At 39.4% G+C, this 15292-nt stretch overlaps 1 protein-coding gene across 3 annotated transcripts in view; it reads left to right on the top strand.

The window, feature by feature from the left end:
- Positions 1-15292, top strand: part of SEC63 (SEC63 homolog, protein translocation regulator) — a 64566-nt gene that overhangs the window by 13648 nt on the left and 35626 nt on the right. For all 3 annotated transcript variants that reach the window (XM_074896119.1, XM_074896121.1, XM_074896120.1), the window contains exons 2-5: positions 4575-4674; positions 5494-5608; positions 9117-9229; positions 15175-15236. In XM_074896119.1, coding sequence (XP_074752220.1) covers positions 4575-4674; positions 5494-5608; positions 9117-9229; positions 15175-15236 — 390 coding nt within the window. The remainder of the gene's footprint in view (positions 1-4574; positions 4675-5493; positions 5609-9116; positions 9230-15174; positions 15237-15292) is intronic.

Raw genomic sequence — 15292 nt, 5'->3', positions numbered from 1 at the left:
ATTCAACATAAAGTTGATTGTGTCTCAAACTTACAGATGAATCGGTGATCTGTAGTCATTTTCTAGTTCTCTAGTTAAGGTATGTAGCTAAATGAACAGCTACTTTTAAGGAAGCAAAAGTCTAAAATACTTTTTAATTACTTTATTTTCATCCAAAAGTAGCAATCAGATTAGTATACAAATGAACTTTTTTTCTCGGTTATTAATAGCTTATCTGTGCTAGGGTTACATCAAAGGATGGTGTCTGAAGTTCTCTTATGCTTTAATGGGGAACCATGATCTGGAGTGAGAAGAAACAGAGAACTCTTAACTGAATTTTCAGACTCAGAACCTCTTTCCCTGACAGAGTAAGGATTCCAGAGCTAAAACCCAAAGGGAAGTACAATTCCTATTGCACTGGAAAGCTTTACCCTGAGAGGCATGTGATGTATTTACTCCTGTATGTTCTGGGGTCTGCAGGGTATTGCAGGGACAGTGTGCCAGTTCTGTGGCATGGCAAATCCACTTGTGTGAAAGGAAGCTCCTTGGGAGAGGAAGGGAAAGCAAAAAAGGACCTGATTTATCCACAACTTGCTCATTAGGAATACATTGCTGCTTTTGTTAAGCACAGTAATTATCTAGTGTTCTGGCTCTTGCAAGCCCCCCCCCCCCCCCATCTTTTTTCCCCAAGACCAATTTCTTCCTAACAAGATAAGTATTTTCTTTGGTGCAATCACATACATTGTCTGTAAATAAACAGGAAGCCTGTTTTTCCTGGATACAGCAGGAATACATCTTCCTTACTCTGGGTGATATTTTGCCAGTGGCTTTCTGCCTAAACTGGGAGTGATGCTGTTTGTATTCCTTCTTTCTCCCAAGTAGCTGCCTGTTTTTGAATTCCACAAGTTAATATGCGTTAATGATAACATGTGACAGGGGAAGTGCCTCAGGATAGCTCTGAATAATTTGAATAGTCTGGACTTTAGCCTCAATTTGGGAAGGATTTGATTCTCTCTTTATGTTCCGGATAGATAACTATAAACAATCATTCATCTTTAGTGCCCTGTTTCCTTTTGGGGTTGTTAATCAAATTAACCATCCCAAGATCAGAAATAAATTAATGAGGTGCTTTTGCTTTGGTATGGCTTAATCAACTGTAATTAGATTTCATCTAGAGTAGTTCAGATGTGTGTGTGTAAAAAAAAAAAAAAAAAAAAAAGTGATGGCTGCTTAGCATCATGCTTTAATTTGGTATTTGTCTGAAGATGTCCCCCCATGCAGCATAGCTGTTCGAGGACATAATTTTCAGGGACTCTTTAACTGTCTTAGGTGTGTGCTGTTTGCCTATCAAAAGCGGTTAATATTTGCTCACACCACTTTGCCTCGTTTTGGTGTTGGTTTGCTTTTTATTTTTTTTCCCTTTTATTGTCTGGTCACAATGTGACTCCTGCAGCTGTTACTGGAAGTCTGTTCCAAAACCTCTGTTCTCTGGTTATTATAAGTCACCTTTAGTTTCTAGCCTCGTTTTCCCCTATGGGCATAAGGTCAAATAAAAACTGACAACTCTTTAGTTTACCTTGCGCAACTATTTTTCTTTACACTGCCTTCCCCTAAGGCCTTTGGGAAGCTTTTTGGCATGATAAGGTGAAGCATTGTTGGCAGTTCTTTCAGGGAGGATGCAGAGGGGGGGAAAGGCTAGGGTCGTCTGGTATTTGCAGGGCTGGACAGTAGGCAGGTCTGAGAACTGGGGCATCGTGTCACAGGGTGGCACAGATTTTTGAAGACAAGGCACAGCAGCTTGTTAAAAACATCCATCAAAACCACTGAAAGGAGTCATATCCTGTTAGGCTTAGTTTTACAGGCTTAAGTCAACAAAGTTATCTTAGTCACCTTCTTTTCTCCAAGAGCACTGGTAATCCATTTTCATGTTAGTTTTAGGTATTTCTGCAAGCAGCGCAGTCTATTAAGACAGTTGTTACCAAACAGCACTGCCTCTTGGTTGTGCTGCAGAGGTGTCTGTAGGGCTGTGATACAGATTGGATCAGGTAGCTGATTTGGGTCAGTGTGGTTGAACCAAACAGTTGGCTTCATCTTGCTTCAGCACTGCATAACTGAATTTGTGGACAATATTTGAAATGAGCGATCTATGCTTAGCATAAGCACATGTGTCTCCTGTGGGGTTTGTGATACCTGATTTGATGAAGTATCATTGGTGACTTTTTCATGAAAGCTTCATGCTATGGCTCATAATTGTCCAGTGTCCATTTAAAACCCCCAGAAAAATTTCCTCCCAATTTCTGTAGCAGAGCTTTTTAGTCCTCATAATTTAATTGTCTGTGTCTTTAATGCCATCATCTTCTTTTGAAATGCCAGTTCTGTGTGCTGGTAATGTCTCTAGTTTTGCATTAAAAATTTTAGTTTAACTAGCAATTAGCTCACTTCTAGTTGTGGTTGGTCCAGTTCTGAACTGATAGAGATCTTCCATAACTTTTTTCTTCAGAGAAAAAAAAAAATTGCAAAGAGAAAGCACCAAATTAATTTGCATTTTACCAGTAAGGAGTTAGTGTTGCATTTTGACCCTGTTTTCATTGTCTTCTGAACTTTTCTTTCACAGTCCTTTCTAAAGTCTTAGACAAGTGAAACTAAGTGGGCAGTTGCTTCGTATTAGTCATATATATTTTTTGTTTAGAAAGTTTCATGTTTAGTGCCTGTTTTAAGTATATGAACACTTTGCAGATCAGGAGAACAGCAAAATACTTATGTAGTTTCTGTTGCACAAAATTGTGAGACAAGCTCGGAAACTTATTTTGAAACCCTGTAAGAGTTGGATCAGACACAAGGGAACTGTCCTCCCTTATCTCCATGTCTCCTTCTTTAGGGGGAGACTAATTTAATCTTCTCAAGGAATCCTATCAAGCTGTTTAGTGAGTTTTGGAGAAGATATACTTTATAGAATTGAGTTTTTCAGAATAAACCAATGTATTTTTTCTGGTTCTGCTACATTGTCTCTGCAAGCTTTAATGTATGTCTGCTAGTTTGTGGGTGGCCATGTGTCATCTGTGTTCCCACTCTATTTCTGCCAAATCAGACAGAATTTAAAATACCGTCCTGTGCTCTCATCTGATCTGGGTTAAATCTGAACTTGTGGTTGATCTGGCTCACAGTATTGGCATTTATGGTCATGTGTCTCTGGACTCAGATGGTTTGGTGACTGCAAATTGAAGATCTGGATGTTCTGTCTGAATTGCTTGCTTGCTTAGGAATTCAAGTAGATCACTGAGCTCCGTACCCTGCCTCTCAATATCTTCAGAGGTTGTCACCGTCTTCCACAATCACCTTTTGGAAATTTACTAAAGAAAATTGTTTCCATGTATTGTAACTGCTGTTTTAGTTAAGATGAGGGCATTGCCATGTTAGAAGTGCAAAGTTGAGATTTCAGACTTTAGGATCTGATTGACATATGCTTTGGATAAAAGTTGTTAAGATAATTCCTGCAATTAGATAAATCACAAACTTCTTTTAAATTGGCAAGTTTAGTCACTTTGTTCACGAGCAGCATCTAAAAGCATTGAGACAAGATAACTTTTTTCCTCTGAGTTCTTTCTCTGTTGGTCTGAAAAGGGCCAAGTGGCCTTATTCTTTTGCAGGAAAGGTAATTAGTGACCTCACTTCAGAAGTGTTGCAGGTCAGACTGCATAGTGTATGGATAGGCAAGTTACTTAAAAGATAAACAGGATTGAAGTCACTTTATAATACAGCATTTAAGTGCTTACAGAAATTCTGTACAAGCTATTTGCTTTCCACCATAGTTTTCTTAGCATAAAGGAATTCTTTGACCAAGGGTAAGTTGGTCTTGATTAACTTCTGAAGTACAACTATGAGAGAGCTTCTGTGCCCTGTCATGGTAATGTTGACAGTATAAATACAATTTCCTTCCAGCCCCATCCTGTCCTGAAAGGACATGGGAGGAAATCTTGTTGGCTAGTTTGTTGTTAATGCATATATGGTCTTGCCAAGGGCCCACATTACTGAGCTACATGACTTACAAATAACTATGAACTTAGTCTTCCTTCCTTTTCCCCTTCAACAGGAAAATCCTAAATGAAGGCAATTTATAAAAGGCAGATGTCGCAAAGAGGAGGAAAATGCATCATGTTTTGAGTTGAGGAATTAGCTGTTGCTCTAGCTGCACTCTTTAGTTGTATACAAACACTGTTTTGCATGTGGACTAGTTTTTTGGGGTTTGTTTGTTTTTCCTGCATGCAGTAGATGACATACTGAAATGGGAGACAGCTTGGAGTTGGAGTATAAAATGGCAGAAGTAAAATTTACAGGTGCACATTAGCCAGACAAAAGCTGAGTTCATAAGTGATAGTTACTTACGTGACATGTGGAAACCAGAATGGATTCTTATGTTAATGTATGTGCAGTGTCACATAAATGGGTAAAAATCATTCTTTCCTCCTATGTTGCTGGATGTTTTGTTAGTCTACCAGCTGACCTTGTACAACCTACTCCAGGATGAAGTGAGCATGTTTGTCATTATGTTTTTTTGTCAGATTGGTTAATCACAATCTTTCTCTTTATTTTTATAGAGCAAATTCGACTAAAGAATATAAGAAATGTATATGGAAGATGCTTGTGGTATCGTTTGCGACTGTTAAAACCACAACAAAACATAATTCCTACAGTAAAGTATGTTTCATTTGCATGACTTTCCATTAAAAAGATTCCTACATTTTTATTTTCATTAAAAAAATATTTTTTTTGTAATCAGTGACTGGAATTTGTTATGTAATAATGGCTTTTGTGTCACAGAAGAGATGTTTGCAATATGCTATATTTGAATAATTAATAGTTAATCATTATTATCTAGTGGGGCTTGAAATCAAGATGGACTCTGTTTGTCCTTTATGAAATACCTGCTAAATGAAACTGGTGAACCTCAGCATTAATAAATAAGTAAACAATGCATTTATTTGTTCCAAAAAATAATCCTCCCTCACTGAAATTAGTGGTGCTAGTGATGTCTTTTGATTTAAATATTTAATGTTTACACATACATATCCAAATATACAACAGTAATTTGTATGTTCAAAGTTGATGGTTTTATATACTTCAGTTCTCTTGTTTATTACTCCCACCCTCGAAATATTTTGCTGTCTGTTATGCATCTGTTCCAGCTTTTTTTTTTAACATGGACTTTGTCTAGGATCAGGTTAACGTCATCCTTTAAAAATAGGAAATACTCTTGTGTACATGCTGAGGACAGACAGTTAAAGAGTGGAAAGAGTCTTTATTGAAGATAAAAAATTAATTAGAAGTCAGAACATCTGTCTCATCTGTGTTTAAGGTGGTGTTATAACTGAAATACTCATACCTGCTTCAAAATCACTTTAATATTTATTGCTATTTTAGTACTGGTTCTTGAAGACTGATATCAGATGGCTTCTTATGTTATCTGTAGAATTATGCTAGAGCTAGTGGATTAAAAAAATTCTTTCTTCCAAACAGGAAAATAGTCCTCCTTGCTGGCTGGGCATTATTTTTGTTTCTTGCATACAAAGTTTCCAAAACGGACCGAGAATATCAAGAATATAACCCTTATGAGGTTTTACATTTGGATCCTGTAAGTAATAGCATCTTTCGCTAGTCTGTATTACTTACAACTGTATATTCTATGTCTAGATGTCAAACTTAAGGCTTGTTTTTTTAAACAAAATAAGTTAACTATAGTGAATGTGTTTAGTGGTTTTCTGGCATCTGAAAGTTGCTGCTGTATATTGTAAAGTCAGTTGGTAGATATTCTCTGCCTATATCTGTACTAATTTATAATGTTTATATCTAACTCCTTCAAAATTCTAATGACATTTTTAGTCCAGTGAGATGTGGCTTTTTAATCTGTTTTGATTCTTGCTCTGATGTTGTTTTCCTTGCTAGGTACAGAAAAACAAAAAAGCAATTCTGCTCTGTATGCCCTGTGAAAATCTTCTCAATAGCCATTTTAAAGGATGTGCTGAATAAACTGCATAAACAAGAATGTGGATTCATTTGCTTTACAGTTCTGGTGCAGCCATATTTCTCTTGTAAATGAGATGTTTCACTAAAGGGTGTTAGTGATGCATATTTTGATGTAGTGAAGGTTACCTTGAATCGCAGTTGTATCTGTGAAGGCAAACAACAAATACTAAATAGTGATACCAGCCAGTTGGTTTGTTAAACTGGGAAAAAGTTGTAGTGTTTATCTAGAAAACGGATGCAGTGCTTTATTTATATTGAATATCTGATTCAAAATGTATGTAAAATGTTATATATCCCAAGGAGACAAACAGACCTCATCTTTTCAGTTCTGAAATCTGAGGTATGTTTTACTGTCCGGTGTGAGGAAGTACACTGTGGATACAGTTCAGCACAAGAACATGGAAGAACTTTGAATATACTTGTTTTGATTAAACTTAAGGTATGTTGTTAGTGTAGGAGAGCTTCATATGTATGTGAATGTTAACAAATACATTTCTTGCCATTAGTGATGTGGCTTGTCAGCGTAAGGATAGGCATCACTGGTACTCCTTTTCTATGCTAAGAAAGCCATTATAGCAGATAAGTAGACTTTGGCCTGTTTCTAGCTAGACAGGTAGAAAAAGACCTGCCTGTTGTGTGTGGAGACAAGTAATTTAAATTCAGCCTCTGCTCAGTTCCTCTGTGAATGTCTGATTGCTGACTTGTGTTCTCTCACTGTCGCACAGGAACAAGATAAAGTTTTACTATTGAATGGTATCTGTTGGAACTGGGCAGTTTAAATATTCATATATCTGAGCTAAACAAATCAGGCTTAGGGATTAGGTCATCAGAGGATTTTCTTCTGTCGTCTCTGGCAAATTTCTGCAAGTAACAACCCTGAAAAAAAGGGGTTTTAGACATGTGCAGCTTATCCAGGCAAAGAAACCAATACTGAAATGCTCCAAGAACTGATAGAGGGATGAAACATGCTGTCGTAAGGACAAGCTGAATTAAAGCAGAGATGTTACAGAGAGGAGTGTGAAGATAGATCCACTGAAGTAGGGCTCAAAATAGAGTCCAAGATTCCAGAGTTTGGTATTTCTGTGCTATCAGATTGTGTGTTAAATCCCCTTGAAAAACTTCTAGTTCAGACTACATGAAAGTTAACAGCTTTCTTCTGTTACCATTCAAGTGGAACCTTTAGAGTTGTTGCCAGCCCTGCTGATGTTGAAGTGATGCAGATGTTGAAGCGTTCTTAGATAATAAAACTGTTGTTGCTGTTAAAAAAACCCCAAAAACCTCAAAACTTTTTTTTTTTTTAAAGTTGCAGATGTAAGCACTTGAAAGTTTTGGTACACAATAATTCATTTGCTTCTTTGCATTTACACTGTGACAGAGACTATTTTATCATCTTATGTTATTGTATCAACTTATAACAAGAGGCTTTTTTCTCCAGAGGAGAACCATAACATGGACAAAGTCCAGATAATGTACATGCACCTTATTTTATATATAATATGAGCACTTTGTTTTGAATGTAGAATAGCTCGTTTTGAAGCACATGACTTGAATTCACTAATGCATAAGGCACTCGGGTATTATTACTGATTCATTGAGTAAGTATTCTTACTGCCATTTTAGAGGTGGAATCCAAGGCATAAAGATGAAGCTCAAAACTGATTATAATTTTGGATTCTTAAAGACAGACAGTCAGGACCTTAATTTTTTTCTGTAAGTACTTAATATAAGGAAGCTCTGTGTTCCAAATAGTGCTAAGTGACGCCACACACTAGGCTACTAAGCATTTCTGTAAGTCAGACCTAACCTCTGTAGGCTAGCTTTTGAAAAGCAATTAATGATAGATAGAAAGTTTGTCATCAGCTTGTCAGGGATCACATGCACCCTTTATGGCAGAGAGAAAAAAATAGTATTTTTTTTTATGGGCTGCATTCCTGTGAGCCATGAAAACCCATCTCTTCTCCAGCAACCTGATATTTTTTTTTTTCTTCTCTCCCCACCCCCTTTCCAGCTTCTGCGCCTCATCTGGCATTCTTCATCTAGTCTTGAAATAGCTGTTTTTACTTGAAGTCTAGTTTATTACAGAGTAAATTCATCCTGTGCATTAAATGAGGCAGGCATGCTGTTGAAAAATAGTATTGGAAAATGATGGACACATTGTATAAAGAGAGATAAAGTTAACAGCAAATGAGGCCTCAGGGTAGTTCAATTTCTGGTTTAAATTTACTGAAACAGTACCATAATCTTTAAATAACTTCTTGTGTGTTTGCTATGCTGACATATAACTTCTAACTTATACAACTGACTTTAACAAGTCAACATGCTAGACCTTTCTATCACAAAATGCTGAAAAGTCCCGTGGTAATGGTTCTGTGAAACTTAGCAGATAGCTTACTAGAAAAACTTTATTTGCACTTACTATAAAGTTTTGTGGGTTTTCTTGAGTAGTGAAGTTCACAGTCCAACCTGAAAGTTAATGCACAGGAGGTTGTGTTGGTGGCATTTCATGGCATGTTATAGTAGAATAAAAATTGGTCTCTTCTCAGATACAGGTAATGTATTCCTTTTTTCAAGAAGTTTGAAATAATTTATGGGTAGGATGATTCTAGTCAAAGGCATTCTTAAGCAGCAGGGCAAATTCGCTGTTCCCAGTGACTGACAGATTTATTTCTGCCTACAAGCTGCAAGTGAACTATCATACTTGAAGTATGAACTCTTGCTTAAATAGAAGAATACTGCAAGTGAGAATTCTTTGTATTCATGAATATGTTTAGGAAAAGATAAGATTTGTCGGATAAGAAGGCCTTACTTTTTTTTTTTCTATGGATGGATTAACAAAGTAATCCACAAAAAAGCAATACCGAGTCATCTGAATGTCTTTTTGTTAGACTATGACTTCTAACTTGATTTAAAAATATAATGGCTATAAAAATGTTATTAGAAAAATAATCATGTTTCCATGTGTATAGAAATACATATGTAATGTCATGATTATATATTAGAACATAATTCTTCAGTGAATGGTTCAGAGAAATATTGCACAGTGTACATTAGAATATATATATGATTGGATCTGATTTAAGGTGTTTATTAATAAACTCAAAACTTTTCTTTCTCAGGGAGCAAGTATATCTGAAATTAAGAAACAGTACCGTGCACTATCGCTAAAGTATCATCCAGATAAAGGAGGAGATGAAGTTATGTTCATGAGGATTGCTAAGGCTTATGCAGCGTAAGTTTCTTTTTTGCCTATAAAAAATGGGAATTTGATATTATGGGGAGGGAAACCTTTAAGATAATAGGGATTACCTAATCAGCCAGGAAACTGTGTTTGGATATGTAATGAAAGTCAAAACATTGGTTCAGTGTATATTTGCTCTGTACAAGTTAGGAAGTATTATTGTTTACTGTCTGTCAGAATACTTTAAGGTGTTAGGTCTTTGTGTTAAACTTCCATATCAGCTAGGAAAAGTGTTTCCAGTATGATACATATTAAATCTTAAAGGTGACAAAGAACAAAATGAATGTTGTAGTTTTTAACCAACCAACTTGTGTCATGGCAATTCTGAAGTGTTGATAAGAAAATAAATATACTGTTTGTTTCACCTGGTAATAAAGCCAAAGAGACAGTATTTTAACTCTGTTCCCATCTAGTGACAAAGATATTTCAGTTTGGTTCTGACTCAGTTTTCTCTTGGTTTCCTCATGTCCCTTTTCATTTTTGCTTGCCTTGCAGTCCTGACTCGACTCGGTAACTGTTTAATATTATCTATGTAGTTCTTAAAAGCTGAATCCTTGAATCGTCTTTTCCTTCAGAGTATTTTTTGGCCTTACCTCTTCTTATAATTGCCTTTTTTGATCTGAGAGATGATGTCTAATACTACAATTTGTAGCAACAATTCCTTTTTGTTGAATTTTCCCATAATCAAGGTGGGGGTGTGGGTTTTGTAATGCTGTTCATACACAGAATGTTAATACAACTTTATATTCTTTTCTACTCTAAATGATCATCTTTCAGAGTCTGGTACTCTGACTAGGTTCTTTAAGATATTCCACGTGTGGAGGATGTAATGTTTAATACAAAATTTGCTTATCTGAAAACAGCTGATGTTACACACGATTTGTGTTTTAGTGGAGGGATACATTTATATTGGGTTTTTAGTATATTTTGTAAGTTAGACTTAGAAAAAATACAGGAATTTCAATACACAGTTCAATCACAATACCAATGTGATTCCCATTACTGGTCTCTAATACACTCACTGTCATGGCATTGGATGTCCCCAGGTGCCACAAAGGCATGCGTGTGTTGAGCCAGCTCAGACCTGTTGTGCTCTTCCAAATTCTTTTGCTAGTTGTGTAGTTCTTATACTGTATGTTGGGCCGAGCCAGGTATCCACTTCCACCATGCTGGTCTCGCAAACTTAAGACATTCATACTTTTTTAATGCACTTGAGGATAAGCTGCTTACACCACCAGTTGATCTGCTCAACTGTTGATAGGTGTTTAAAACAAAGACGGAGTCAGCTTCTTTGCAGCAGCTGTGCTGAGTCACTGTGGTCAGTCTGAGCCTCATAGCACATGGCCCTTTCCTATCTCCTCTGAGCCTTCTTCTGTTGTTGGGATTTATTGGGTCAGTCACGTCATCAGAGAACCTAGCAAGTTGGTGATTTCTCCTTTTAAGTCAATTGTCTCTGTGGTTGACCTTACTGGCTGAGAGTCCTGTTTGGGGTGAAGTGAGGAGGAGAACCATCACCATGCTCACTTGAGCAGATTTGAAATTTTACTTTTTGCTTAAACACATCTGCATCACTGTGAAAGTCTCTTCATTAAGACATTCTGGTATTGCTTTCTGAACTCCTGAAACATCTCACTTCTTTATTTGCAAGCTAGCACTCAAATGCTTGATGATACAGTTTGATACTCCAAATGCTAGTGCAAGGGCTGTGGCAGACGCATATCCTGAAGTAAATGATGGTGAAGTTCCTTAAGTATGCTGTCTTGGAAGAATATAAAAGTCACCCATTCAGTGAGTCTGCTTGTTAACAAATGTGAGACTTCTGAGAGGTAGGGAGGCACCCATCTGCTGACCTGACGCACTCTCAAGAGATGTGCTGCTTAGTGGGGACTCATATCAGGGATATTGCTGAGAGACAGTCTGCTGACTATTACCTGCTGCTGTTGTTTCATGTGTGCACAAATGATAGAGCCAGGAGCAGTCTGAGGAGTATCAAGAAGGATTACAGAGCCTTGGGAGTGGTGGTAAGGAATTCTGGAGCGCAGGTGGTTTTTACATCAATCATCCTGGCCAAAGGGAAGGGATTTGAAAGGGCCTGTTGAATCTGGCAGATTGAGTTGCTTGTGGAACTGTGCCACAGCCAGGGGTTCAGCTACTTATACCATGGGAATTGTTTTGAGAAACCTGATCTACTGGGAGCTGATGGAGTCCATCTTTCAGAGAAGGGGAAGAGCATCTTTGGTCATAGGCTTGTCAAGCTGGTGAAGAGGGCTTTAAACTAAAGTTGATGGAGGAAGAGAACATCAATCCATTCCATTCCTACCAGCTTGATGCCAGTGCCAGTAATAAATGTCCAGAGCCTGGAGAGGGATCATAGGTCAGCAAGAGAGCACCTGAAGAGCAGCACAAAGGAATTCCAGCCAGTGAGTCAGCTTCATCAGGGGCCTTTAATGCCTCTATGCAAACACATGCAGCATGGGGAATAAACAAGAGGTGCTGGAGATGTGTGTATGCCTGCAGGGCTACGATCTTCTTGGTATCACAGAGACATGGTGGGATGACTCCTATGACTGGAGTGTTGGAATGGAAGGATACAGGCTCTTTAGGAAGGATGGGCAGGGGAGATGAGGAGGGGGTGTTGCCCTCTATGTCAGTGACCAACTAGAGTGCATGGAGCTCTGCCTGGAGGTGGATGGGGAACTGACCGAGAGCTTATGGGTCAGGACTAAAGGGAAGGCAGGGACAGGAGATGTTATAGTGGGGGTCTGCTACAGGCCACCTGACCTGGAAGACCGAGTGGATGAGTCCTTCTATAGACAGATAGGAGCAGCCTCATGTTCACAAGACCTGGTCCTCAGGGAGGACTTCAGCCATACTGATATCTGTTGGAGGGACAACGCAGTAGGGCATAAGCAATCCATGAAGTTCTGGAAGGTGCTCGTGATAACTTCCTTCAAGTGATAGAGGAGCCAATGAGGAGAGGTGCTATGCTGGACCTTGTTCTCACCAACAAGGAGGTGCTGGTGAAAAGTGTGATGCTTAAGGGCAGCCTTGGCTGCAGTGACCATGAAATGGTGGAGATCCTTAGGTCAGCAAGGAGGGCACACAGCAAGCTCGCTACCCTGGACTTCAGGAGAGCAGACTTGGGTCTCTTCAGGGATCCACTTGGCAGAGTAGCATGGGATAAAGCCCTGGAGGGAAGAGGGGCCAAGAAAGCTGGTTAATATTCAAGGATCGCTGCCTCCAAGCTCAGGAGTGATGTGTCCTGACAAAGAGGAAGTGATGTAAAAATGCCAGGAGTCCTGCATGGATGAACAGGTTGCTCCTGGACAAGCTCAAACACAAAAAGGAAGCCTACAGAGGGTGGAAGCAATGACAGGTAGCCTGAGATAAATACAGAGAAACTGTCTGAGCAGCCAGGAATCAGCTTAGGAAGGCCAAAGCCCTGATAGAATTAAATCTGGCCAGGGACATCAAGGGCAACAAGGAAAGCTTCTATAGGTATGTTGGTGATAAAAGGAGGAATAGAGAAAATATGGGCCCTCTCCGTAAGGAAACGGGAGACCTTATGGGGAGGCTGAGGTACTCAACAACTGTTTTGGCTCAGTCTTCACTGGCAAGGGCTCCAGCCACACTGCCTGAGATGCAGCAGACAAAGGGGGCTAGGAGAATGAAGAACTGTAGGATAAGATCAGGTTCAAGACCATCTAAGGAATTTGAAGGAACACAAATCCATGGGACCTGATGAGATGCATTTGTGGGAACTGGTGGATGAAGTGGCTAAGCCACTGTCCATCATATCTGAGAAGCTGTGGCAGTCTGGTGAAGTTCCTGCTGACTAGAAAAGGGGAAGCATAACCCCCATTTTTAAAAAGGGGGAAAAAAAAGAAGACTTGGGGAACTACAGGTGAGTCAGTCTTACCTCTGTGCCTGGCAAGATCATAAAGTGGATCTTTCTGGAAACATGGAAAATAAGTAGGTGATTGGTGACAGCCAACATGGTTTCACTAAGGACAAATTGTGCCTGATGAATTTGGTGGTTTTCTATGATGGAGTTAAGGGTGTTGGTGGATAAGGGAAGAGCAACTGATGTCATCTACCTGGACTTGTGCAAAGCACTTGACACTGACCCACCCTCTAAATTGAAGAGACATGGATTTGACAGGTGGATCACTTGGTGGATAAGGAATTGACTCAATGGTCCCACTCAAAGAGTTGTGGTCAACAGCTCGACGTCTGATTGGAGAGCAGTGACAAGTGGCGGTCTTCAGGGGTCGGTATTGGGACCAGCACGGTTCAACATCTTTGTTGGAGACATGGACAGTGGGATTGAGTGCACCCTCAGCAACTTTGCCAACCACACCAAGCTGTGTGGTGCGGTTGACACACTGGAGGGAAGGGAGATGCCATCCAGAGGGATCTGTAGAGGCTGGAGAGGTGGGCCTGTGCAAACCTCATGAAGTTCAACAAGGCCAAGTGCGAGGTCCTGCACACAGGTCAGGGCAGTCCCAAGCACAAATACAGGCTGGGCAATGAGTGGATTGAGAGCAGCCCTGGGGAGAAGGACTTGGGGGTATTAGTGGATGGAAGACTGACTGTGAGCCAGCAGTGTGCACTCACACCTCAGAAAGCCAACTGTGTCCTGGGCTGCATTAAGAGAAGCATAGACAGCAGTTTGAGGGTGGTGATTCTCCCCCTCTACTCCACTCTTACGAGACCCGACCGGGAATTCTGTGTCCAGCTGTGGGGCCCCCATCATAAGAAGGACATGAACCTGTTAGAGTGAGTCCAGAGGCCACAAGGATGATCAGGGAGCTGGAGCACCCCCCTTATGAGTTGGGGTCGTTCAGCCTGGAGAAGAGAAAGCTCTGGGGAGACCTTATAGCAGCCTTCCAGTACTTTAAGGGGGCCTACAGGAAAGGTGGGGAGGTATGTTTTCTGAAGGAGTGTAGTGGTAGGATGAGGGGTAATGGCTTTAAACTGAGAAAGGGTACATTTTGGTAGATTTAGATTAGATGTTAGGAAGAAATTCTTTACTGTGAGGGTAGTGAGACACTGGAACAAGTTGCACCCTCTCCCTGGAAATGTTCAAGACCAAGTTGGATGGGGATTTGAGCAACCTTGAGTGGAAGGTGTTCTGGCCTCTGCAGGGAGTTGGAACTAGGTCCCTTCCAACCCAAACCGCTCTGAGACTTAAAAATGATCAGGAGATGTCTGACTCATTCACAGAGCTTCTTCAGTGAGACAAAATCTGTATAGTGAATGCCTGGTGGTCTGTTTCCTAAAGCAGTATTATTTTTTCTAGTTAGAGGGATTCTGTTTGAGGTGGTATATTATTGTCATGAAACTGTCATTATGGAAGGGGCTTAGAGACTGTAAAATTTAGGAGGTTGTGTCTTAATTTATTTCTCACTTAAATATGAAACTGGGGAGTTCCAAGAAAAAAAACCCCAACCACACTCCATCAAAGGCTAAAAGTCTTGAATAAAAGAATTGAAAACTCATATGGATAACCTCTGTATCAACTCATCTTGCATATTCACCTTCCTTCCAAAAAAAGACAATGTTTTCAACCTTTTCTGTCTTTCAAAATTTGCTGTACTGTAACCTGGCATTGAAAAGTGATTTTTGATGATGGGTACGCAGTCACTTTCATGAAAGGGAGATGTGATTGTTCCATCTCTTATAAGAGGGTGCATATTCTGTGTCGTGATTTCTTTTGCTGTTACAGTGCTAAAAGAATTTGCCTGTGTATCTATCATGAAGGAATACATCAGTATTGTTTCATATCAGATGTCATAGAAACAATAGCAGAAGGTGTTTAGCTTGCCAGATCATCTCTGAAGAATAGTATAAATGCCATGTTTTAAAGTTTGTGTATGTTAATGTTTTAAATTTCTTTACTTCTCTATTAACTTAATATCTCTTCTTGAAACTAGCCTAACTGATGAAGAATCACGAAAAAATTGGGAAGAATTTGGTAATCCAGATGGACCACAAGGTAACAATTATAAATGACAAGTCTAGCGATTTCTGTATATTGAGCTGTGTAATATC

The sequence above is a fragment of the Athene noctua genome, chromosome 1 (genome assembly GCF_965140245.1).
Source record: "Athene noctua chromosome 1, bAthNoc1.hap1.1, whole genome shotgun sequence".
Taxonomy (NCBI): domain Eukaryota; kingdom Metazoa; phylum Chordata; class Aves; order Strigiformes; family Strigidae; genus Athene; species Athene noctua.
This window is presented reverse-complemented; position numbering and strand designations above follow the sequence as displayed.